At 38.6% G+C, this 25,568-nt stretch overlaps 4 protein-coding genes across 7 annotated transcripts in view; 2 read left to right on the top strand and 2 right to left on the bottom strand.

Annotated features, from left to right (window-relative positions):
* Positions 1–2,715, top strand: part of LOC6041797 (b(0,+)-type amino acid transporter 1) — a 71,614-nt gene extending 68,899 nt beyond the window's left edge. For both annotated transcript variants that reach the window (XM_038260837.1, XM_038260836.1), the window contains exon 11: positions 840–2,715. In XM_038260837.1, the coding sequence (XP_038116765.1) occupies positions 840–910 (71 nt within the window). In that variant the 3' untranslated portion in view covers positions 911–2,715. The remainder of the gene's footprint in view (positions 1–839) is intronic.
* Positions 2,716–3,254: 539 nt separating this feature from the next.
* Positions 3,255–4,070, bottom strand: LOC6041796 (uncharacterized protein C1orf131 homolog). Its single transcript, XM_001850961.2, has 2 exons — positions 3,718–4,070; positions 3,255–3,655 (listed from the first exon to the last, which is right to left on the bottom strand). The coding sequence occupies exons 1-2, from the start codon at positions 3,946–3,948 to the stop codon at positions 3,290–3,292; spliced, it is 597 nt and encodes a 198-aa protein (XP_001851013.2). The 5' UTR covers positions 3,949–4,070; the 3' UTR covers positions 3,255–3,289.
* Positions 4,071–4,766: 696 nt separating this feature from the next.
* LOC119770385 lies at positions 4,767–20,054 on the bottom strand. 3 transcript variants are annotated; one of them, XM_038265143.1, is made up of 3 exons: positions 19,982–20,054; positions 5,085–5,436; positions 4,767–5,024 (listed from the first exon to the last, which is right to left on the bottom strand). In XM_038265143.1, the coding sequence occupies exons 2-3, from the start codon at positions 5,206–5,208 to the stop codon at positions 4,795–4,797; spliced, it is 354 nt and encodes a 117-aa protein (XP_038121071.1). In that variant the 5' UTR covers positions 5,209–5,436; positions 19,982–20,054; the 3' UTR covers positions 4,767–4,794. The 3 variants fall into 3 exon arrangements, with proteins under 3 accessions (XP_038121071.1, XP_038121072.1, XP_038121070.1); XM_038265144.1 differs by lacking the exon at positions 19,982–20,054 and having other exon boundaries at positions 5,085–5,268; positions 5,331–5,594; XM_038265142.1 differs by lacking the exon at positions 19,982–20,054 and having other exon boundaries at positions 5,085–5,594.
* LOC6041795 (mutS protein homolog 5) lies at positions 13,209–15,679 on the top strand. Its single transcript, XM_001850960.2, has 2 exons — positions 13,209–15,403; positions 15,464–15,679. Exons 1-2 carry the CDS (start codon positions 13,248–13,250, stop codon positions 15,606–15,608), a joined length of 2,301 nt encoding a protein of 766 aa, XP_001851012.2. The 5' UTR covers positions 13,209–13,247; the 3' UTR covers positions 15,609–15,679.
* Positions 20,055–25,568: the final 5,514 nt, after the last annotated feature.

Raw genomic sequence — 25,568 nt, 5'->3', positions numbered from 1 at the left:
TGTGGCTGTTAGGTCATTTTTTTTATTATTTGGTATTTTTTTACCGATTTGAGCGTTACATACTTTATGGATGTCACCCGGGATCCGGGAACCGTGCTGTAGGGGTAAGCGTGGTTGCCTCTCACCCAGTCGGCTTGGGTTCGATCCCAGACTGTCCTGGTGGCATTTTTCGAGACGAATTTGTCTGACCACGCCTTCCGTCGGATGGGAAAGTAAATGTTGGCCCCGGTTCTAACCTAGAGGATAGGTCGTTAGCTCAATCCAGGTGTAGGAGCCGTCTCCCTTATTGCGACTCCACCGAGCAGGGAGACGGCTCGAATCCCGGGGCGAATGGAAGCTTAGGTGTAAAAAGAGGTTTGCAATTGCCTCAACAATCAAGCCTACGGACACCTAGTTTCGAGTAGGAATCTCGCAATCTAGAATGCCAAGGCAATGCTGTAAAGCGAATAATTTGATTTTTTTTATACTTTATGGATGTCACGCTCAACGACGACGTCAAGTTAAAAAAAAAACTTTTGCAAAATTTTCAGTTCTTTTGTATGAAATTAAATTCAATATTTTAAAAATGACGAGTAACCTTTTGATTGGGATAAAAACACTTATTTTGGACATTTTCAAATGTTTAATGTCTAAAACATGACGTTTGGTATTAGCCAAACTTGTATTATGGATTGGTTGGTCGATCTGATTACGGGAGTCCCTCTCCCTAAGCTCTTGAAGTTTGTTTGGAAAAAATCGTGAAAATATATGCTATTGATTCAATTTTGGCTAGAAGAGGATTTAACTGAATGGTTTCTTCACGTGTTCTTGGCAAATAATATTCTTTTTTTACTTTTCAGATAACTTTACCCTTTTCTTCCAAATGCTATTTGAGGTTGTACCGACCACGTCGATGGCAATGTTTGACTGAAACAGCTCGTCGATCACACCAACTATTGTCGCGCAAAACAAAACTTAACCAACAGCTTTTTGAAATTGTCACCACAAATTGTCGTGTTTAAGATCAGAGAGTAACAAAACTGCTTGCTTAGGCAAATAAAAAGCGCAAACAAACCCATCACAATGAAGGAAATTTGAACAGCAATATAGCAAATAGATTGAAGCTATACATACATACATACATATTTTGAAAATACATGAATCTTAGGATCGATAGCCACTAGCGTAACGAGAGACGTACGGAAGAATGTGCCAACTGAGCAGCGAACATGCAGAGTACGAAGCCGGAAGTGCAACACAAACACATACACACAGTTTTTATTTTGTTCCCATCAAACAGTAAAGACACAAAACAAACACTGCTCAAAACCAAACCAACAAACGAAGTAACAACTTATTGAAATTAGAACGTAACGTGCTTTTCGTTTACTCACATTTTTGGAAATGATATACACAGCAGAGGAAAAAGTGTAGAACACCAAACAAAGCAAACACATTATTTGAACAAAAAGACTATTTTTGTAAGAAATCCAAACGATCAAAACAAAACCCCTTTAAAACACAAGACTAATCGAGCTGCAGATCAGATGTAGGATTTACTTGAACGAGAGATGGCAAACAAATGACACTACCTTTATTCTGGTATTAACGATGCAATAACGTAACCATATGCAAGTGCGGTAGCACTATTTTGACGTAGGAACAACCATCAACACTGTTCAATAGTACTTTGTCTATGTGTAGAACCCCTGTGGAAGCGTGGTTCATGTTTTTTTATACTGAAGGAAAAAAGTGTGATATTATCAAAAGATTGAGATTGACTAAATACAAGATTGATTAATTTGAATCGCGTCTCGGTCGATAAGGACCACCCATAAATTGGCCACGAAAAGCGAAGCTGCACGGATCATTCCCTAATGGTCGCTCCTCGAATGTTTATTAATGTTTAGTTAAGCTGTGTGTTTAATCTAAAGACACGTGAATATTTTTATATTACCAATCACAACGGGAATACTTTTGAAGAGAAGTAAATGAGGAAAACAAAACCTTGATTTGAGGAACGATCATTGCTTCACCAGTTTGGTGCAGGAGCTTGTGAAACCAAAATTCGCATTAGCAAATCACACTCCACCCGGAAGCCGGGTTTAAACGCTCGTGAAATTCGTTGAACCGATATCGATTCGTTTCGATGGTTGGGAAACGTAGGATTCATAAGGAAAACTTAAAACATGAACTCCCGCCCAAAAGGGACTAAAAGTTAAACAATTTAGAAGTTAGAGCTGTGGATATGGCTGAGCTTACCAAAGATCACGTCCACGTCTGTTATATTTTTACTACTGATATTGAAATGTTTGTTTGTACAATACTCGTTGACGATCCGATCGGTGCACTAAGGAGCTATCATTCCGTGCCGACGGATCGCTAGCTTAGTATTTTTTATTTATTTTACTTAGTTGCAACCTATCAAGTGATGTCTACAAGTAATAAACATAAAACAAAAAAAAATACACGCAACTGTAACGTCGGAACCCGAAGGCAAGGAATGAAACACAATCGCCTAGCTAGGAAAGGAAAACGAAATGTTGTGTAAAGTAATGTGAAAAACTGTAGGTTTAAGTAGTTTTCTAATGTAGACTTGGGCTGAAAGAGGGATTGCATTGGTGAAACCTCGTACTTGTTGAGTTTGGGAACAGAATACAGCAAACGATGACGGTTAAACGAATGCCTCAATCAGCGTGAATTTGGAAATAAAGAGAAAAATATTTTATCAAAAAATTGACTATTTGTAGTAGTATCACAAGTCCTCAAACCATTTAATATCTAGTATTTAAAGCTCTGTACAGACTTCAACAACTCTCATACAATGTTGTTGAAAACTAGTCGACTCCAAGGTTTCAAAATATGCAGATTCCGGCTCCGGGTGCTCAAAACATGATGAGAAAGGTTTGTCTACTGGATTCTCTTCTGCCTGTGCAAAATAATTTATAAAAGTAGGGGACCATCCATAAACCCGTGGACAAAACTGCCGACTACTCATCACTCAAGTTCGGCAAATACTTTGCTCTTAGACAAGCAACAATAAAATTCTTTTAAACAGTTCTTTTATTTAAGTTCAAAACCAAACCGGCCCAATAAGGATCACTCTACCCTACAAGTGCAACGATGAAACACACGGTGAGATATGACCCGTAAAACATGGATTTACAATCATAGCAAAAGTCGATCTTAGACCGAAACAACTGACTACTCATCACTCAGGGTCGGCACCAACTACTAGGCGTGTTATCCATTTTGGACAAGCAACAATAAAACACTTTTTAACAACTCTTAGATTATTTATTCAACCCCGTCAACCCTTCCGCTTCTTTTTGTCGCCAATCTTCGGATCAACCACGCCGTAATGCTTCGTAACCGATCCGGGATCGGAGGCCTTCTGCCGCGCCCGCTGCTGGTGCTGCTGGAAGGATTTGGCCGCCCCGAAGCTCTGCCCCTTTCGGCGACGATTCTCCCGATCCGTGTCCTCTTTTTGGCGCTTCCGTTCCTCCAGGATCTCCTTGTAGTTCCGGTACGGATTCTTTGGCGCTTTCGCTCCCAGCTTGATGGCCAGCGCCACCTTTGCCTCGTGTTTTGTGTCCTTGTCAAAGCCGGATATGCCAAAGTTGATGACCTCCTTGCGGGCCCTGCTGATGTCGAACGTTTGTGGATCTTCCTTAACCTAGGCAACGAGTCACATTTCAACATCCAAAATAAAGCAACAAAATTTCACAAACCACAAACCTTCCGCTTTCGCCTGCGGGCATCCGAGAAGATGTCATCGATATCGGCCTCATCACTGTCACCGTTATCGTCGGATTTGGCGTCATCCTCCGGGGCAAGTCGTTTCACTTTGGGCAGTTTCGGACGATTGGCTCGGGCTTTTTTGGGCTCGAAAACAGTCACGCTGAATTCGGAAGTAGCCTCCTTCACTCGGGAGGCTTTCGTTTGAATCGGAATGAAATCCGGCGCCATGGTTTCTGTAGTTAAATTGAAACTGATTGCAGGTTTCACAAATCACAAAGATTTCTTTTATCAAACGAATTCACCAGCCATGTGTTGGCCTGCGTGTTTACAAATAAACTGTGTGCTTGTTTTTGTTTGATTCAATGCTTTTGACAGGCAAACAAAGTAAACAAAAGTGGCGATGGCAGAGCCACCTGGTGGTGACTAGTGAGACATCTAGCGGCGAATAGTGAAAGCTGTTTTATGTTCGTAGGACCTGTACACTAAATACGTAACGCAATTACATTTTATTTAAATACGCTAAAATAAATAAGTAAATACATAATCAATCAAATTAACGGCGACGATTTTTTTTTCATAAATCTGCAAAAAACTAATAGGTTTTTTTTTCGTTTGCCGCCACCAAGTACACTCAAAGTAAAAAGTATCCTTTTTTCAAGTTCACCCGTCGTCACCCTTTAAAAGGGTATCGAAAATGTACTGAATTTGACATACCCTTTTAAGAGGGTGACGCCGGGTGAACTTTAAAAAAGGATAGAAATAACCTTTTTGAGGATTGAAAGTACCCTTTTGAGGGATACTTCTGACTTTGAGTGTACATAAACAACATCTCAATCATCATTGAACTCGAGTTCATACGACTCGTGTTTTTTGCTTCCTCCACATTTTTTAAATATGTCAAAATAAGTAAGGCTTACCAAAAACTGTTATATTAAATTAATAATTGAGTAAGAAAGTATATTTAGTAATTGTTGAAAATTCTTGTGATTTTTTATTACATTACATTCAAACAGTGAACCTTTTACAATCAATAACATTTGCCAAAAAACACATTTTAAACACAAATTTAGCCTATTAACTAGTTGAGTTTATATTTAAAGTGTCATCAACGGTAACAGTTGCAATCGGACACTCCGATTCCCGTACACATGGCCCCCCGAACTCCAGGCGGATAAAACCCTTCCGGCAGATACACTCATCAGGACAACGGATGCACCGGATGTGCGACGTGTCACGCTGTCCACACGTGGGCTGAACACATGGGCTGGCACAGCATTGGAACTTTTCGTTCTTGGGACAAAATTCTGTGAACCAATACAATTATTGAACAAAAAACTAAACACTTTTATTAACATAAAACTTACGAATCTCTGTTCCGGAAGGACACTTGGCAGCACATGGAGTTCCTCCAACCGCATCCGACGACTGTACGCCAGTTATTCCGATCAGGGCAATCGCCACCCAAATTAGGATAAAAATCTTCGCCATTGTTGAGAACACAAATTTGTTATGGACGTCAGAAGATCAGCTGCTGCCTTATTTATACCCCTGTTCCGATCGTGCAAGAATGTAGGGCAGAAATATTCCCGAGAAATAAATTCCAAACTTACAGCTCCAGAAGACACCAACGGTAATGGTCGTTTATCAAGTTGAAGTACGTGTAACATGCGCAACAGATTGGCACAGTGAAGTTAGAAGCTGGTGACGAGTCGCTAGCTCAATTACAATAAAAAAAATCCCAGCTGGTGCTAATTGATCAATTTAATATGTGATGATGATTTGGGCAATTTACTCGCGCAAGTGTAAGCGTGAACTACAGTCGCGATACTTTTATCTGGATTTTTTCCTCATATTTGAAGCATTGATGTCATTCTTGTTAATTCGTTAAATTCATTAAACCATCACTATATTTTATAGATCTGCAATCCTAAAGGTGACGTTACGGCAATTAAAAACATTGTTTGTACACAGTTCAATCAGTCTGTCAAAAAATTGTCGGAAACATAATATAACATATTATTGAAGTAAAAGAAAGTTTATGAGGTAGAATCAATTTTTAAACCAATTCAACCAAAATTTTAGAAGCTTTAAGTTTGAAGTTTTACTTGTTTTTATGTGACTTTGCCAATGTTTTTTTTAATGTCAACTTTTGCTGTGTTTTTTACTAACATTTCCTATATTTTAAGTTAAAAGAAGTCGAGCCAAACATTTCATTAGGGCACAAAACCAAAACGTAAACATTTGGGATTGGTTCTCATTCATTAGTACACTCTCTACATGCCCAAGATTCAGATTGATAGCAAACAATTTGCTATTGAAAAAATCACAAACACAAAAGGGCAAATAACAATGTTCACTCCAAACTAGACAAAAAGTTCAATTGTGCCCTTTTCTTTTTCGTTAGTTATTCGTAGTTGAGGAACTTTCTATGTTATAAATTGAACTTTTCATACATTCTTAACACTAATTCACTTCAAAACAAAGTTTGATTTACGTTTCACCAAGGATTTCTGCAGAAAAAAACTTCGTCGAAATACAATATTTGTTACAGTCTCGTGGCTGCTGTTCAGTACACTTTTGAAGAATTTTTATGTTTCACATACCTTATCTACACCATTAGATCACAAAACTTCACCAATAATCAAAATTTCTTCTACTGAATTACTCAGGATTTCTAACTAAACAAAAGTGCCCATAAACATCATCCAAAACAACAATCGGGTGACAGCGCTTTAGTGCCCTTTTAGTTCTCTTCGAAATTGCATTCAGAAAGGGCCCATTATGAACAACAGTTGGAAAGTTAAAAGGGGCCAAAAACGAGATTTTTTTTAATTATGAGTTTTATTGCGAAAATCAACATTAATTAGGAAGCATTCAAGCAGAGTTGAGGATAATGATGTGTTTTATCGTATCATTTGTAAAAATACCATAAGTCAAGCTTCTTTTTTAAATAGGAATTGAAACAAGTTGTCCACTTTTTGCCAGCGATTTTCTCGAATCGCGGTTTTTGGTTTTGAGCCCTAATGAAATGTTAGGCTCGAAGTATGCAATATAGCATAGTCCTAGACTATGCCTCTACAATTTTATTGATAATGGTGCGATTTTCTAACAGAAAATGTGAAAAACAAGCGAAACGAAAAAAAGTGACTGTAGAAACATGAAAAAATTAGATAGGCAAAATGTAATGATATAAGGTGGTAGAATAGGCCAAATTTCACCAAAAATAAGAAAAACATAAATCAAGAAAAGTAAAGTTTTTCGTAGAACAAAATGACCTCATGAACACGGGAAAAATAAAAAAACGAAAAAAAATGGCAGTAAAAGGTTAAAACACGGTGGTGTTACGCTTTTTATTTCGTCGATTCGCGCATCACGTAAAAATAGGTATCTCTCTAGGTATCTCTGTACATTTATTTTGTGATGAACAGATAATCGGATAATCAAGTCTGGACTGTAATGTTGCTAGGTCTGATAGAAAACGTGTGATTCAGTCAATTTAAATCAAATTAGTAATCAACTCATATCACTAGAACTAAATATACATCATAATACTCAAAATTTTGACGGACTTTCTGAAAAAAAAATACACTGAAACAAAAATACACGCCACATCTATGAGATATTTTGATTTTTAAGTCTAAAACATAAATTTAAAGGTGATGTCACGATTTTTTTTCGTTCAAAATTTTTGAGGAAATAGCCTAAAATGTTATCAAAAGACTGACGAAAAATGCAGGATGGTATGTCTCTCCTAAAAAAATACAAAAATCATTTAACAAAACTGTTTTTTTGAAAAGTGGTCTAAACGTCAAAACTTTTGAAAACCGGTAGTAGGAATCGATTCTCTAGACAATTTTACATAAAAGTCTCCATATTGACCATTGTCCTATGCCCAATCCTTGGGAAGGTACAGCGGTTTTAAAAATAAAAATATTAAAAAACGGAATTTTTGGTGGTTTTTGGCAATTTATATATGACAGACTTGGTTTTTCAGTCTCGTAAATATTTTTACCGGAAAGCTCGTCAAGTTTCCCATAAGTTTGCCTTTGACAGCATTTCAATTGGATGTAAGGGCTTACAGATATAAACTTAATTAAATTGCTTATAACTGAAAATAGAAAATTTATTTCAGTGTGGTAATAACCAGGATAGTAAATTTGATTACATACATATAAAAACGATATAAATCAAAATTGGTATCCGATTGGCATTGTGCAGCATAGCGAATTATTGTAATAAATTTAAAACATAATGACTGGATAGTGCTGAAGCCTTTTTAAATTTTCAACGAGCATGTATCCATGAATTATTAAAATTATTATTGATTATTACTAAAATAAGCTCCTGTCCCTATAATGAGCATCTGACCATGTAGTAGGCCTAGTGTATCACCAATACCAACTGATTCAAATGCCGACCACTCATCTCAGTGGGATTCCGGTTTTTTAACGCTATCGTCATATTATTCTCGCCGAGTACATGATAGTGTGACGTGATGTAAACAAAACAAAACAAAAAAAGGGTAGCCCTTGCTAGTAACGGTTAGTGGATAGTCGGTGTATTACTCTGTAAACTCAGCAAAATTAGTTATAGCGGTGAGAAAGGGAACACCGATTTGTGTCGCGTGACATTTTAAAGTTACTAGTTGCACATTTTGCATTTTTTTCCCGAGGAATTTTATGAAATCTTAGCTGGCGGTGTGTGCAGGCTGGTCGTAGAGATTGTTTACATTCCATGCATGACGCGTTGTGTTCTGGGAAGAGGTGTTTAACGATTTAATATTTTAGTGCGATTTAGTGTCACGGCAAAAAACACGTGCTAGTAAAGTGGTTCGCGATAAATGTCCTCGTTTGTAATGTAGTGTATGACGTAACCGACGGCTTAAGATTGTTATTCCTGGTAAGTTGATCAATTATACGTTATTTATTTATTTGATTATGTTTTAATCAAGTCAAACTTAATTGGAAAAATAAAATTCCTCACAACAAAATAGCTGATGCGTTGCTTAAAATTTTGACTCAGATCATCTCCCAGCTAATTTCACCGGTCTCACTTTCAAATTATTGATAAATATTTTTAGCGGCCGCGTTAAATGTCAAATCGGCTCCAAGTAAAAATAAATTGCAACTGACTTGGTCAGAGCGGAAAATCGACTAGGCAAAGGTACTATGAGCGCATCGCACTTTGAGCGGTGCTAAGTCAAAACTCGTAAAATCATCCCAGATGTTGGAACGCGGCCCCTTGGGGTAGTGTGAGATTGTTTACATTTTGCCGCTAGCTGTGAACTCTGCGAATGGTCGATATCGAAAATAAACAGCCACGATCTAACCAGTGTGGACACATTCTGTTTATCGATCGCTTTCACAATTTCAGCGATTCATTCTGAATCGAATGCGTTTTTTTCGAAAAAGTTGCAATCCATTGCAGCTGTGGATTGGTTTTATTAAATGTTTAAATTTGTTTCAACTATTGAACATTCATTCAAGTTATCAATCCAGCTAAATGGTTAATTCTCCGCCAACTCACACAGCAGTTGCCCCGATCCCTCTTCGATTTGGGTGAAACTTTGGCCTAAGGGATAACTTTTGTCCCTGATCATGAATCCGAGGTCCGTTTCCGAGGTCCGTTGAGATAGAAAGTTGATATCAAAGAGACTTTTATGTAAAATTGTACGCCCGATTTAATGGCGTACGAATCCCGAAAAAACGTATTTTTTCAAAACATTTTTTCGTAAAATCGCGATAACTCGTGATGTTTATAAGTAAACCCGCTTATGTTTATACAGTATGTAAAAAAAGTATTTACACCCCTTGGGCACTATGCACATATTGTGATGAAACATCTAAACAATTTAATGTTGACAGAAACCTAGTACTACGTTTTGTTCAGAAACTCATGCCAGACATTTTGCTACAAAAAGCTCATGAAAAGATGATTTCTATAAAAAGTTATATAACAAATACTATTACGAAACTAAAAAAGGTGCAAAAAAAGTTTGTACACCTTTCGAAAAATTAACATAAATAATGTTATTTGTTAACAAATCACCATAAAACCAGTCTCCCAACTCCAAATAGGCATCTCTGACTGATTAAAAAAATAATTTGGATTGAATATAAAGTTTACTAACTACTTAGTATAAAAGTTTATATAACTCTGGAAATTCTATATAAAACTTATCTAAACTTAATTTTGCAAACTTTTAATTCAACTAAATGTCAATATATTACCATAGAATTGCTAAATAAACATTTTGGAGTGGGTATAACACCGTTTTGGGGGTATTTGTATCGATAGAATAGATTTTTCGTTGGAATTTCGTACCAACCCGGAATTACGTCGTCGGAAAATCCGCCGGCATCCGAACCGGTCCACAATTCTTAAGTCAACCTATGTGGCATCGGAAAGGGCATAAAATTTCCGATCTTTTGATACCCATACATCTAGGTATTCTATAAAACCCACGTTTTTAAATACCTGGGCAAAAAGTAAGTTTGATCCACGAGAACAAAAATTACGAAATTCCATACATTTTTGGCAGATTGCTCAAACAAAACCATAACAACGTTTTTACCTAGGTATTTAAAATCGTGGGTTTTATAGAAAACCTAGATGTATGGGTATCAAAAGATCGGAAATTTTATGCCCTTTCCGATGCCACATAGGTTGACTTAAGAATTGTGGACCGGTTCGATGCCGGCGAATTTTCCGACGACGTAATTCCGGGTTGGTACGAAATTCCAACGAAAATCTATTCTATCGATACAAATACCCCAAAACGGTGTTATACCCACTCCAAAATGTTTATTTAGCAATTCTATGGTAATATATTGACATTTAGTTGAATTAAAAGTTTGCAAAATTAAGTTTAGATAAGTTTTATATAGAATTTCAGAGTTATATAAACTTTTATACTAAGTAGTTAGTAAACTTTATATTCAATCCAAATTATTTTTAATCAGTCAAGGATGCCTATTTGAAGTTGGGAGACTGGATTTATGGTGATTTGTCAACAAATAACATTATTTATGTTAATTTTTCGAAAGGTGTACAAACTTTTTTGCACCTTTGGTTTCGTAATAGTATTTGTTATATAACTTTTTATAGAAATCATCTTTTCATGAACTTTTTGTAGCAAAATGTCTGGCATGAGTTTCTGAACAAAACGTAGTACTAGGTTTCTGTCAACATTAAATTGTTTAGATGTTTCATCACAATATGTGCATAGTGCCCAAGGGGTGTAAATACTTTTTTTACATACTGTATATCAACATTTTTGTAATTGTCTGCTCTGCAACTTTGTTGAACATTGTTACACTCTAAAAAATAACTCTGCAATGTTAGAAAAAACACGAAATTTAACATAAAAATTATTTTCTAAATGAAAACATGAGAAGTACATTAAATTTCCCTTAAAATGACATGTTTCAAAAATATTTACAGTTGAGTAACAGAAAATGGCAGAGTTTTTAAAACCTTTTTTATTGTTTTTTTTTTCGATGAAAAATACGTTTTTTCTGAAATCTGAGTACGCCATCAAATCGGGCGTGCAATTTTTCATAAAAGACTCTTTGAAATCAAATTTCTATCTCATCACCGTTTCAGACTGCAAATTATTGAAAAACACCTCTTTTTCCGCATGTTCCAAAATGGAAGGGGTCGTACCACCCCTCCATCACGAGATATCAACAAACGGACCTCGGATTCGTGATCAGGGACAAAAGTTACCCCTTAAGTTGAAGTTTCACGCAAATCGAAGAGGGGTCGAGGCAACCTTTCCAGATTTCGTGTGAGTTGGTAGAGATCGACCCAAATGTATCATAATTTATAATAAATATAAGTCGTTTCTAGTTTGAAGAAATTCTTTTTTTTTTATTATACAGCAATGAACAAATACTTAATTAAAACATATTGAATATCAGGGCTTTACTACAAAATTAACTGCCTTGTGTATATTATAAAGATTTCGGATAAAACTTCAGTTCTGTGACCCAATTTTAGTATATTTTGAATGATCCATTTTCTAACAAATATTTTATCACCGCCATTTTGACCGCTATTTTGACCACCATTTTCGACGCCATCTTTGATTAAAAAATTTTTATTCTATGTGAGTTCGACAATTACACTTTAGGTGAAGCCGTTGTTCATTTTCGAAGAAAATTGATCATCACTATAAAATATTCTGTATTAAATTCAATTTAACGAATTTCGCCACCAAAATGAATCAGCACGTGCCGGTTGTTGCCTTCTTGAAGCCACTGAAAGAATTTTTGATCTAAATCAAATGTGCTTCAAAATTTATATCATTTTGTGGCACAGTCATTGACGTCCTAGTTAGCAATCATTGCTTAATGACGATTTCCATAACTTTACAAGGAACGGGATAACCGTTACCAAAAGGAATCAGCATGTGTAGGGCACTATTCTAAACAACTTGTTGAAGAAATTTTGTCAAAATATTGAAAGCGACGCAAAATTTATATCTTTGAACGAAAAATCATGACAATGATGGAAGTCTTCACGTTAAGACAAGGATTTTTTTAATGATAATCCAAACTGAAGTGATTTCCGGAAATTGAATGCATCTCATGCTATAACATAACTCGAGAATGATGCAAGAACCAAACAAACGACATCAAAAAAGTCGGGGAAAACATATTTACAAGAAAATTATTTATGTGGCTCTTCCAACGGTGTGTTTAAACTCCTCATTGAGATACAAAAAAAAATCGATTAAAATCACATAATGCTTTTGAAATTTAAAAACGCTGGGAATTTATGCGTGTGTGACAAGACGAAGTCTGTAACAAATTAAAAATATAGGTTGGTCATTCTTTTTTTATTGATTCATTGATCGGTTAGTTCCAAATAGGTCCTCTACACCTTGTGAGACCTTCGATTTCTAGCCTAAAGGTCACCACTACGAGCAAAACTAACATGAGGTCACGATAATTGAAATATTTGCAAGTTTTGACGTGTATTGGTCACATTCCAGCAAGTGTATCTCCTCAGCTTCGCTCGAGCGTTGCCATAGACTTTCAATTCTCGCAGATCATATAAATTCAATTTGTATTGCTTCCCGGTGAGTAGAAGGGGGCAACCGGTTAAAATCTTGTTTACGATCTTGATCAGTTGCTAGCGAGTTGCATAACGCATTATCCCCACACACACACACACAAGATCGGCGCAGCGTTCTAATGAGATCTTTTGCACTGTTGCATGGTGGGATATAAGCTGCTACCTTGTTTTCACAAAATAGATCAGCCGTCCAGATCTCCCAGGGCAGCGCACGACACGTCCGTCGTGAATAGTATACGCGCCACAACGCAGAGGGACCATTAAGTTCAGGGTCATTCAAGCTGGTACGCGTAGACTTTTCAATGATGCGTATTAGTTATACCTAGTTCTCCACCATTTGAAACCAGTTTTCAGTCCATTTTTCAGTCATGTGCTCACGAATGTTGCGTCTCTCTGTCTGCTTCCGTAGGTTGTTGTGTAAACTTCACTACCCCTCAGAGAACACTATGACCGACTCAGAGCTGAACGATGCAGCTCACGCGAGCAAAATTCTTTCCCTTTGCTGGAGTTCCGGAACATTGGCCGCATCGTATTACGACATTGACCAGTTGGAATTGTACGCAATCCTGCAGGCCACGGAACCGAGACCGCAGTATCCGCTGGCTAGAAATTTGATCCGTCAATACACTCCTCTGTTCTATCTGCTATCTGGGTCCAAACACTTTCACGATGACATTACAGAGCTGCTGGATCTTCCAGAAGGGACGGTTTTGCAGCGACTTGGCACGGGGAAGATCGAAACCCACGAGCATGCTCGTACCTGCGAGTTTAGCTCAAGGGCAATCAAGAACAGTATGACGAAAATTCTTTCCATGAACCTTCCCGGCATGCCAACTCAAGCATCCGAATCAGAACGGCGCATCTTCTTGGCCAGTGTGCTCCCCGTTGAGCAGGAACTGTTGATCCATGCCGTTGGTAGCTTGTTGAAGCTTCTGGAGCAGATCATTCCGGCTGATGATGGTCCGCTTGTGACACGAATCAATGTCCTAACTCCAGACACTCAGCTGATAATCGACGAACTGACCTATCAGTCTTTGCAAATCTTCAACTCACGGCTGCATCCATCTGGGTTCAAACAGAAAGTGGAATCCAGCTCGTGCTCGTTGATTAAGCTGTTCAATCGGTGTTCATCGAACATTGGCAAGCTTGAACTGAGGACGATAATGCAGCAGCCGGTGCGCGACCTAGCCGAGCTGGAACTGCGGTTGAACACCGTACAGTGGTCCGTTGCTGGACGGAACTCCCGATCTGCCGAAGAGATGCGAAATGTGATTGGGAACTTGACGAAGGTGCAACCGGTGTATCGAAAGATCGCGAAGCAGTCAACCAAGAATAGCGACTGGAAGTCCTTGAAGAAGAACGTCTACTATCTTTATATGCTCTGTAAACTGTGCCTGGCTGTTGGGGAACCGGAGCTACAGGGAACCGTAATCAATATATTGGCTGAATTTGTTTCGGAAGAGGAAAACGCCCTGAAGCAGCTTCTGTTTACCTTGGATGAAGTTGTCGACTTGGACCGAGGAAATCAAAACAACAAATTCACCGTGAAGCGTGGGATTGATCGTGAACTGGATCGTATACGGACGAGCTTTGACGAAACACGAGGGCTGCTGATGGAAACGTCCCGTGTTGATTTTGAGAATCTACCGGTGGACATGAGCGATGTGTACGTGACGTTCCTGCCGAGTTACGGGTACGTGTTCAGTAGCAGCAGATGTGAAGAGTTGCGTGATCCGGCGGTTTTCGAGCAGTCGGCGATGAACTTGGTGTTTCAATCCGAAGGCAGTGTGTACTTCCAGAACGATATGTGCAAGGAGCTGAATAACGAGTTTGGAAATCTGCTGGCAACTATGAACGATCGTGAAAATACCGTTTTAATAAAACTCGTGTCTTTCGTCGATCAGGCCATTCCCCATGTTTTAGCCGTTTTCAAACATGTCGGCAAGCTTGACGTTCTGCTCGCGTTTGCATCCGTTGCCATGAGTCAAGAATTTACGCGCCCAACATTGACGGACCAAAAGATCCTCCAGATCAAGCAAGGTAGACATCCACTGGTGGAACAGTTCAAAACGTATCATCCCAACGACACGGACTTTCGCGCTGCCAACGAACGCATCGTGAACGTATTCACAAGCAGAGAATCCACGGGAAAAACTCTCTACTTGAAGGAGATCGCCCTAATTGCTTATCTAGCTCATATCGGGTCGTTTGTACCGGCACAATCCGCAACAATTGGGCTGCTGGACTCGATTTATTCGCGGCTCGACTTTCCGGAATCCATCTTTAGCGGGAAATCGTCCTTCATGGGCGAGCTGTACCAGATGTCGAACATCCTGATGAACACCACCTCGAAATCGCTTGTACTCATAGACGAGTTTGGCAAGGGCACAACCTATACAGAGGGAAAGGCACTGCTCATCTCCAGTGTAGAGCATTTGCTGCAAAAAGGTTCACAAGCTCCAATCGTAACCGTCGCTACGCAATTTACCGACATCGAGCGGTTTCTGGGCGATAATCGTTACCTGCGGATTTATGCGACACAACCGGAGAGTTCCAGCGAAGACGATACGAAGTCCAGTCGTAACTTGGAAGCTAGCAGGAGGTAAGCACCTTCCTTGAACCGTTCTAAGCACGATTACTGAATTATTTTTAAACATTCCAGCAGACAGGACACGTTCACCAATGCCATCCAGACGATGACGCTGGCCCTGGTAAAGAAATATGTGGCCGGTGAGAGCATCGATCCCGTGACGCTCGTTATGCTGTACAAATCCACGCCTATCACGCAAGCGGGGATTTCGCGGTGAAGGTTATGGGTACCACCGGACCGTTGTAAACTATGAAGAAGCTCTAATAAATCAAATTCGTGGCCCGGTGACCGACCGTCCATCACTTATTCACCTTCCATTACTGACAGTTTGATTGGTGCTAGATTATTAACGCCGCCGCCGCCACCACCACTTCTTCGCTTGATCGTGAAAACATTTATCGGGTTCCATGCGGTGCACGCTGCCTATCTCGAAGGCGCGCAACACCTCGCGTACCTTTTCGTTCACCGCTGTCCACGCTGTCTAAGTAAACAAAAGGGTCTTCCATCATATGTTACGTGTGTTTGTATGTCCAGTCCTGCCACGGTCGGAATATCGGGCCAAGATTTCAATCAATACCCCCTGCATGACGGCACTGATTCTCCTATGTATAATTAATGAATTATTGATTTTTTTTTCGTTCAGCCGACTGCTTTCGCCGTCGTTATTATTACTTAGTCTGTATAGTGACAGGTAGTACTTTCAGTTTATTATTCTTCCTTACCGAAACAAGATATTCTGTGCGATCCAGTCATATGGCAAAAGTTCCGTATGGCTTGCATGTAAGAGTCGGTTGGTTCTATGAAAAATTCCACGAAAAGACGACAGTCAGATTCCCACAGTGGAAAGTTATGTACGGAATTGCCGATGAAGTCACGGCACATTTGATGTTTGTCACCTGAACTTTTGATAGAGAAAGTGAAAATGGACTTGAATAATTTATACGTTATCGTACTGTTACTTTCATTATAGTGAAAATCTAGAAGCTTGACAGATTCAAACTAGACAGATACCAAATGGGTTAGCGAAAACGAAATCATTCCCATGGCTTGACGGTCGCTTTTGCAAGATTCCTATTCCGTCACGGAAATCCGAAACAACTTCAAACTCGGGATTTGAATTGACGACCTTTGGATTGCGAGTCCACCGAAGCAGGCATGGTACTTGACACTCAGGGCGGGAAATGCATTATCTTTATTTTGTAGTTAGGATCATATAAGGAGAACGGGCCCACATAGATGCATACAATTAATGAAATCTGTCAAAAAGTTGCATTCGCGTTCGACTCAGTTGAGTTGTTTTTTTTTTAATTGGGATGTTCTCCATGCATTCCCAGTTGTGGATTGCCTGCTTCTTTAATGAAGGTTCGACTAGGGGGGCATGCTAATTAATTTCTCATCGCTCCATACCCTCAGTGACGTGATGGGAGCAAGGGCGTCTATGCAAGGTGTCACTACACCCGCTACAAATTTTCGGCGCTTGGAAAGGGAAGAGAGAAACCATTTTTATCTATGCGTCGGTATTTGTAGCACAAAAATCGAATTGTTCACCTAGCGCTCACGTGTATTTCGGGACCAAGTTGCCTGCGGGTATGGAGATCATACATACATACAGCAATTCCATTTGAAAAGAACCTAAACCAAAAAAAAAGTTCTCCGATCGGGCTCAAAATTTTTCTGGGGGTTCCTTGGCCAAAATAATTAGACCCGTATTTTTTTGTTTGGCCATTAGGGTGGCCTACATCGTGCTAGGTGGTTCAAAAATGGCAATTTTCGTCATTTTCGCAAAAACCACTTTTTCTAAAAATCATATCTCCGCGCCATTTCATCCGATTTTAGCTGTCTTAGACGCAAAGAAAGGTGATGAGTTTGGCTATTTGGGAAAAATAGTAAAGTTCCAAAATCTAGCTTAACTATTGAAAAGTCGTATGAAAACTTAAAATGGCGTTTTGACCGTGTCTGGACCAAAGAGCCTATGTCTGAAAATATTTTTATCGGATTCCTCGGAAAATTTCACATAACATATCAAAATTGGCGATGTCGAACCGTACGTTTTGGAGATACGATTTTTGAAAAAAAAACTGCGTTTTCGACGCGCCACGCGCAAAAACGGAAAATGACGAAATCGGCAAAAATCAACTTTTTCACTAAAACTGCGATAACTTTAAAATTTCAGCGATGACCTATACATGTCTGGGTACCAAAATTTTCGTAATTGAGAGACGCAACTTTTGGTACCATAACATCTATAGGTCATCGCTGAAATTTTAAAGTTATCGCAGTTTTAGTGGAAAAAGTTGATTTTTTGCCGATTTCGTCATTTTCCCGTTTTTGCGCGTGGCGCGTCGAAAAACGCAGTTTTTTTTTCAAAAAATCATATCTCGGAAACGTACGGTTCGACATCGCCAATTTTTTGATATGTTATGTGAAATTTTCCGAGGAATCCGATAAAAATATTTTCAGACATAGGCTCTTTGGTCCAGACACGGTCAAAACGCCATTTTAAGTTTTCATACGACTTTTCAATAGTTAAGCTAGATTTTGGAACTTTACTATTTTTCCCAAATAGCCAAACTCATCACCTTTCTTTGCGTCTAAGACAGCTAAAATCGGATGAAATGGCGCGGAGATATGATTTTTAGAAAAAGTGGTTTTTGCGAAAATGACGAAAATTGCCATTTTTGAACCACCCTAGCACGATGTAGGCCACCCTAATGGCCAAACAAAAAAATACGGGTCTAATTATTTTGGCCAAGGAACCCCCAGAAAAATTTTGAGCCCGATCGGAGAACTTTTTTTTTGGTTTAGGCTCTTTTCAAATGGAATTGCTGCATACATACATAATGTTGTCCATGCATTCCCTTTGTCAAAAGAAGCCATTTCAAGCAAAACAATGTAAATGGACCAATGCCGAAGTGTCCTGCTCGAACCATATGTAAACATCCACTGACATAAGCAGGGCAGACCGTTTGTTTACACTTTGACAATGGCCGATTTATATTGTTTTGCTTGATTTTGCACCATTGCTTTAAATCATACAAGTCTCCAAACAATGTTGAGGGCTGGTAATAAAAAATTGGTATGTAAGTGTGTGAAACTCTTTATCTTGAGAAGGGATTTTCTAATCGATTTGGTGTCTTCGGCAAAGTTGTAGGTTATAATTAGGACTTTTCTGAAAAAATGGGTACGTGGAAAAATTCTCATTTTGTCATTAAACTTTTTCCTATTAAATAAAAAAAAATCAAAAATTTACAGTAGTCGATCTCGTACCTGTGTCAAACGCATTCTGATCTGAAAACCCTTTGGCCAACTGGCCAACTTTTTAGGCTGTGTCAAGATAGCAAAAGTGAAAAGTGACAACAATGCACGGAGTTTTTTCGGTTTTTATTGAATATCTCAGGATTGAAATCGAATTTTGGGGATCTGTAAAAGTCAAAAGGGCATCACATTGTGAGCTGCACAAAATGGCGTTTCTAACTCAATGTGGCCCAAAATGCACGAGCGACAAGTTAGCACGACAGCGACGAGCTATTTGCAGGCATATTTTTTAAAATTAATGTATGTTTTGTATTTGAAAAATGTGCGGAGTTGACGCATACTCACTGCAGAGTGCAAAGAAAAAATTAATATTCGGATTGAGTTTTTGAAAAAAAAATCGCAATGAGTGTCCTATTATTTAATATTCCGTTTTTCAACAGTTCTCAAATGTGTTCATGATATGGTCAACATCGTAAAGTGCAAACGGTAAACCGATGCCGCGTGGGCAATCTGTCATGCCTAATAAAGCACGAGCCTGGGTCAAAGTGTCACCGAGTGGAATATCATTTCGACAAATGTAGCTCAAGTGGCGTCCACGACACCGATAAATCAACATTTGAAAGTCGTTTGCTCCACTTATTGTGCGGTATGATCAGTGTCGTAAAGGGGTTGATCATGAACGTAATTGCAATCGAAAACAACACTTGCCCACTTGCTTGAAATCGTGATTGGTGTTTATTTCGAAGTACTTTTTTCAAGGTGAAAGTTTGTGCGCTGGGTTAAATTAATTTAGAAAAAATACAGTAAATTCGTGCCAACATCAAATAGTACTTCAAAGCTTGTTTTTTTTAGTTTGATTCAATCTCCATATTTTGAAGATCGTGTTCGTCAAATTTTATCACTACTACTATCGGTCCTGGTAGTTTACAGTCCGGACAAATACATATGACCAGCTGAAAGTGGTGTCAAATAAATTGTTTCTTGGAACTGGTTGAAGGTGTGTTTTCCATAATTAATAGATTTACTATAGACACTCATATAGACCATATCGATTTCAAAGAGTAAAACAGCTATTGGCAATTGACTGTACGGTTTTGTTTTGTTTTCTTTGTTAATAAAATTTACGAAGATTAGTTATTAACAAATAACAAATTACCTATCGAACACAGTCGAAGATTTGTGCCTTTCACAGCTTCATTTCTCGCCATAATTAACAAGCCCATGCAATCGCGCGTTGCACCGCAAATCATATGCACAAAGTGCACCATTCAAGCGCGTATAGAAAACCGGCATCATTCAAAAAACGCAACGACTCAACAATCCGGTATTAGTCACCTGCAAACAACAAGCCGGGCCAGCTCAGAGGCCGCTTCTGCCGAGGTCAGCCAGCGATGAAGCACACATTCCCCGACATTCCCAAGCCGCCGTGGCGATACTGAGAGTGGAAGTCCAACTTCTCTTTCTCTTGTCCAGCGTGCGAACCAACCTGAGCAATTCTCTACGAAATCGGTCTTTTTTCTTCAATTTTAATTTTTGTATTTTTTAATCCGGCTGAAACTTTTTTGGTGCCTTCGGTATGCCCAAAGAAGCCATTTTGCATCATTAGTTTGTCCATATAATTTTCCATACAAATTCGGCAGCTGTCCATACAAAAATGATGTATGAAAATCTGTATCTTTTGAAGGAATTTTTGATCGATTTGGTGTCTTCGGCAAAGTTGTAGGTATGGATACGGACTACACTGGAAAAATAATACACGGTAAAAAAATTTGGTGATTTTTTATTTAACTTTTATCACTAAAACTTGATTTACAAAAAACACTATTTTTAATTTTTTTATTTTTGATATGTTTTAGAAGACATAAAATGCCAACTTTTCAGAAATTTCCAGGTTGTGCAAAAATCACTGACCGAGTTATGAATTTTTAATCAATACTGATTTTTCAAAAATCGAAATTTTGGTCGTAAAATTTTTCAACTTCATTTTCGATGTAAAATCAAATTTGCAATCAAAAGTACTTTACTAAAATTTTGATAAAGTGCACCGTTTTCAAGTTATAGCCATATTTAAGTGACTTTTTGAAAATAGTCGCAGTTTTTCATTTTTAAATTAGTGCACATGTTTGCCCAGTTTTGAAAAAATATTTTGAAAAGCTGAGAAAATTCTCTATATTTTGCTTATTCGGACTATGTTGATACGACCTTTAGTTGCTGAGATATTGCAATGCAAAGGTTTAAAAACAGGAAAATTGATGTTTTCTAAGTTTCACCCAAACAACCCACCATTTTCTATCGTCAATATCTCAGCAACTAATGGTCCGATTTTCAATGTTAATATATGAAATGAAACAATTGTGAAATTTTCCGATCTTTTCGAAAAAAATATTTTTGGAATTTTCAAATCAAGACAAACATTTTAAAAGGGCGTAATATTGAATGTTTGGCCTTTGTGAAATGTTAGTCTTGATTTGAAAATTCCAAAAATATTTTTTTCGAAGAGATCGGAAAATTTCACAAATGTTTCATATATTAACATTGAAAATCGGACCATTAGTTGCTGAGATATTGACGATAGAAAATGGTGGGTTGTTTGGGTGAAACTTAGAAAACATCAATTTTCCTGTTTTTAAACCTTTGCATTGCAATATCTCAGCAACTAAAGGTCGTATCAACAAAGTCCAAATAAGCAAAATATAGAGAATTTTCTCAGCTTTTCAAAAATATTTTTTTCAAAACTGGGCAAACATGTGCACTAATTTAAAAAAATGAAAAACTGCGACTATTTTCAAAAAGTCACTTAAATATGGCTATAACTTGAAAACGGTGCACTTTATCAAAATTTCAGTAAAGTACTTTTTGATTGCAAATTTGATTTTACATCGAAAATGAAGTTGAAAATTTTACGACCAAAATTTCGATTTTTGAAAAATCAGTATTGATTAAAAATTCATAACTCGGTCAGTGATTTTTGCACAACCTGGAAGTTTCTGAAAAGTTGGCATTTTATGCCTTCTAAAACATATCAAAAATAAAAAAATTAAAAATAGTGTTTTTTGTAAATCAAGTTTTAGTGATAAAAGTTAAATAAAAAATCACCAAATTTTTTTACCGTGTATTATTTTTTCCAGTGTAGTCCGTATCCATACCTACAACTTTGCCGAAGACACCAAATCGATCAAAAATTCCTTCAAAAGATACAGATTTTTGAATTTTCATACATCATTTTTGTATGGACAGCTGCCGAATTTGTATGGAAAATTATATGGACAAACTAATGATGCAAAATGGCTTCTTTGGGCATACCGAAGGCACCAAAAAAGTTTCAGTCGGATTAAAAAATACAAAAAAAATCGAATGACCGAAATCCTAGAGAACTGCTCACCTGGCTTCGTGGGTTGTCGCGCGTCGTCGCATTTGCCCTGCCAGCAGTCGCTTGAAACTTCACTCCAAGTGTTTCGCGGAATAGGATGACCGACCGTTTTTCCTTTCTATTACTGATCAAACGAAATTTAAAAAGTTAATGAAAAAGCTTGAAAATTATGTGTACTTATAAAATTTGAATAAAAAACGTCATGTAATTTGCCCTTTACTAAAGAAAAAACGTTCTACATTCTACAGAATTGATTTGATCAATTTTAGAATATTTGAAACAAGGAAGAAACTTTTTTGGTGCAAATATGTTTTACAAAAAAAATATAGAACAGATAACTACAAAAAACATTGATTTTTCTAAAGTTTAATTTAAGCTAACAAAATTATCAAAAACTGTATCGAAATATTTTAGAATCTGTTTCTTGAGATCTGAATTTATGAACAAATTTCGTAATTCTAGTATCTTTCCGATAAAAATGATATCAAAATTTAAATTCAGGAAATTTGTATGAAATGATGTGATTTTATCGAAGAGATAAAAAAATATCTCAAATATTTCATTTTTGCCAGACTCGTCACTTCGAAGCTGAGTGTTTTTTGTGTGTTAACCAGAAAACTAAATATTTCCTGTTTCTTTTTCTTTATTGTGGATGTGCCTCAGCAACTAAAGGTCCAATCTTCAATGTTACATAGACAAATTTATAAGCGACAATCTAAACCCGACAAACTTCGTCTTGTCTTTTTCTCGCTTGTTGATGTTTTTAACTCAAGATACTGCCGCAAAATGAAGAGTACAATACGTACGGAATGGGCTTAGATTCGTACTGATCGTGGTAGAGAAGTGTTCAAAGTACCTCAAGAAGAACTTTTCATAAAATTTTGAAAAGCTTAAAAAGTAAGTAAACTATAGTTAAGAAAATATTGTTGAAAGTCATTATTTTAAACATCTCAAAATGTCATAATTTTCTCTTACTTACTTTACTTTTACTGCTCAGACAACCCCCGGGTCATGAGCTGTCTCCAGATGCGCTGCCACTGAACTCGGTCTTGGGCTGCTACTCTCCAATTCCAACTCGGAACTCCCACACTTCGAAGATCTTCCTCCACTTGGTCTAACCACCTTGCACGTTGCGCCCCCCTCCGCCGCGTTCCAGACGGCTCCGAATTGAACACCAACTTCACCGGATTGATATTCTGGTTCGGTTGGCGTGCATCCAGCGTGTCCGGCATTCTCGCGACGTGTCCGGCCCACCTGATCCGGCCAGCCTTGGCGACTTTCCGAATGCTTGGCTTGCCGTAGAGTTGCGCCAGTTCGTGGTTCATCCTTCTCCGCCACACAGTGTTCTCACGCACGCCGCCAAAGATCGTCCTAATCACTCGCCGTTCGAAAACTTCAAGCGCTTGCAAGTCCTCCTCGAGCATCGTCCACGTCTCGTGCCCGTAGAGAACGACCGGTCTTATCAGCGTTTCGTGCATGGTGCACTTTTTACGCCGGGAAAGATGACCAGACCGTAGGGTCTTGTGGAGTCCATAGTAGGCACGACTACCGGTGATGATGCGCCTCCGAATTTCTCAATGAACGTGAATTTGAATCGGAAAACGGAATGCATTTTCGGATTCTTTGGACAATTTTTCACTAGAAGAAGGTTGTAAATACTTACTTACTTTTACTGCTCGTACAACCTCCGGGTCATGAGCTGTCTCCAGATGCGCTGCCACTGGACTCGGTCCTGGGCTGCTACTCTCCAATTCCGCTGCGGAACTCCCACACTTTCCAGATCTTCCTCCACTTGGTTTAACCACCGTGCACGTTGCGCCCCCCTCCGCCGCGTTCCAACCGGCTCCGAATTGAACACCAACTTCACCGGATTGATTGTCCGGTTCGGTTGGCGCGCATCCAGCGCGTCCGGCATTCTCGCGACGTGTCCGGCCCACCTGATCCGGCCAGCCTTGGCGACTAAGCACTCGTCGCTCGAAAACTTCAAGCGCTTGCAGGTCCTCCTCGAGCATCGTCCAAGTCTCGTGCCCGTAGAGAACAACCGGTCTTATCAGCGTTTCGTACATGGTACACTTTGTACGCCGGGAAAGATGACCAGACCGTAGGGTCTTGTGGAGTCCATAGTAGGCACGACTACCGGTGATGATGCGCCTCCGAATTTCTCTACTGCAGTTGTTGTCCGACGTAACCAACGATCCGAGGTAAACAAACTCCTCCACGACCTCGAACTCGTCGCCGTCGATCGTCACGCTCGGTCCTATGCGAGCCCTTAGGGACTCGGTTCCTCCTGCCAGCAGATATTTCGTCTTCGCCACATTCACCTTCAATCCAACCTTCTCTGCTTCCCGCTTCAATTCGGTGTACCTCCTGGTCACCTCCTCGAACGTCCTGCCGACAATGTCCATGTCGTCGGCATAGCAGATGAATTGGCTGGATCGGTTGATAATCGTGCCCCGCATGTTGAAGCCCGCCCACCTCATTACACCTTCAAGCCCAATGTTGAAACAGAGGCCGGAGATACCGTCGCCTTGTCGCAGTCCCTTGCGCGTTTCGATCGGGTCGGACATCGCCCCCGAAATTTTCACGCTGCACCGTGCCCCGTCCATCGTTGATTTCACCATTCTGATCAGCTTCCCGGGAAAGCCGTTCTCGTACATGATCTTCCATAGCTCTTCGCGATCGACCGAGTCGTACGCGGCTTTGAAATCGATGAACAGGTGGTGCGTCGGGATCTGGTACTCGCGACACTTTTGGAGGATTTGGCGTAAATAATAAATAATATGTGTTTTTGAAACACAATTTTCAAATATCTTCAAATTTATAGGCAATTTTTGTTGACCAAATTTCATGTGAATTCAGTATGCAATTTATATCGATAGTTTTACATACAAAACTAGTTTTAACAAATTTCAGGCAAAATTCCGACTTTTTAACAATTTTACCTAAAATTTATATGTATTTTGTTAAAAAGCTTATAAACGTAGTTAACTAAATATAAATATTGTTTTTTTTTTTCTTAAAAACTATATCAGTTAATTAAGTGATGGTACATTTAACGTACAAAAAAAAGTTTGAACATCTTAAATATGATTTTAACAAGAAAAACTATGACTATCAGAGTCACCCCATAATATAAACTAAGAATTTTTAAAGTAACTATTTTTCTAAACACTTTTGAAAAAACTTTCTTTTCCAAAATAGTGCATTCCAAAAACCAATTGAAATCCTACCAAAGTCACCCTGGTTTACGGTAGTACTATTTAAGCACAAATCTGCATTTCAAGAATATTTTATTTCGAGCAGCAAACACTGCATGTTCCATAATTGTGGGATGTTATTGTGCTTCCCACAACTGTGGAACACCGGAATTTAACTGATGTTTTCACAAAAAAAATCAGACCATTTATAAAGCATTACTAAGATTTAGTTTCATTGGTTTCAGTGTGAGGAGTCATTATTTAATTTAAAAAAATCTGTACTCCTTGAGAGAAAACAAAGTTGGTTTAAATCCGTTAGAAAAAAAGTGTTCCGTATTTGTGGATTTCATTGGTC

Source organism: Culex quinquefasciatus, chromosome 3, assembly GCF_015732765.1.
Source record: "Culex quinquefasciatus strain JHB chromosome 3, VPISU_Cqui_1.0_pri_paternal, whole genome shotgun sequence".
NCBI classification, from domain to species: domain Eukaryota; kingdom Metazoa; phylum Arthropoda; class Insecta; order Diptera; family Culicidae; genus Culex; species Culex quinquefasciatus.
The sequence above is the reverse complement of the archived record's forward strand: the minus strand, read 5'-3'. Positions and strand labels throughout refer to the sequence as shown.

Bases quoted from the DNA above. Each gene is read 5' to 3' on its own strand.
- LOC6041796 (XM_001850961.2), bottom strand. From the start codon at position 3,948: ATGGCGCCGGATTTCATTCCGATTCAAACGAAAGCCTCCCGAGTGAAG. The intron at 3,656-3,717 runs GTTTGTGGTTTG...CTCGTTGCCTAG, and splicing joins CCCGCAGGCGAAAGCGGAAG to GTTAAGGAAGATCCACAAAC.
- LOC119770385 (XM_038265143.1), bottom strand. From the start codon at position 5,208: ATGGCGAAGATTTTTATCCTAATTTGGGTGGCGATTGCCCTGATCGGA. The intron at 5,025-5,084 runs GTAAGTTTTATG...ATTGGTTCACAG, and splicing joins TCCTTCCGGAACAGAGATTC to AATTTTGTCCCAAGAACGAA.
- LOC6041795 (XM_001850960.2), top strand. From the start codon at position 13,248: ATGACCGACTCAGAGCTGAACGATGCAGCTCACGCGAGCAAAATTCTT. The intron at 15,404-15,463 runs GTAAGCACCTTC...TAAACATTCCAG, and splicing joins AACTTGGAAGCTAGCAGGAG to CAGACAGGACACGTTCACCA.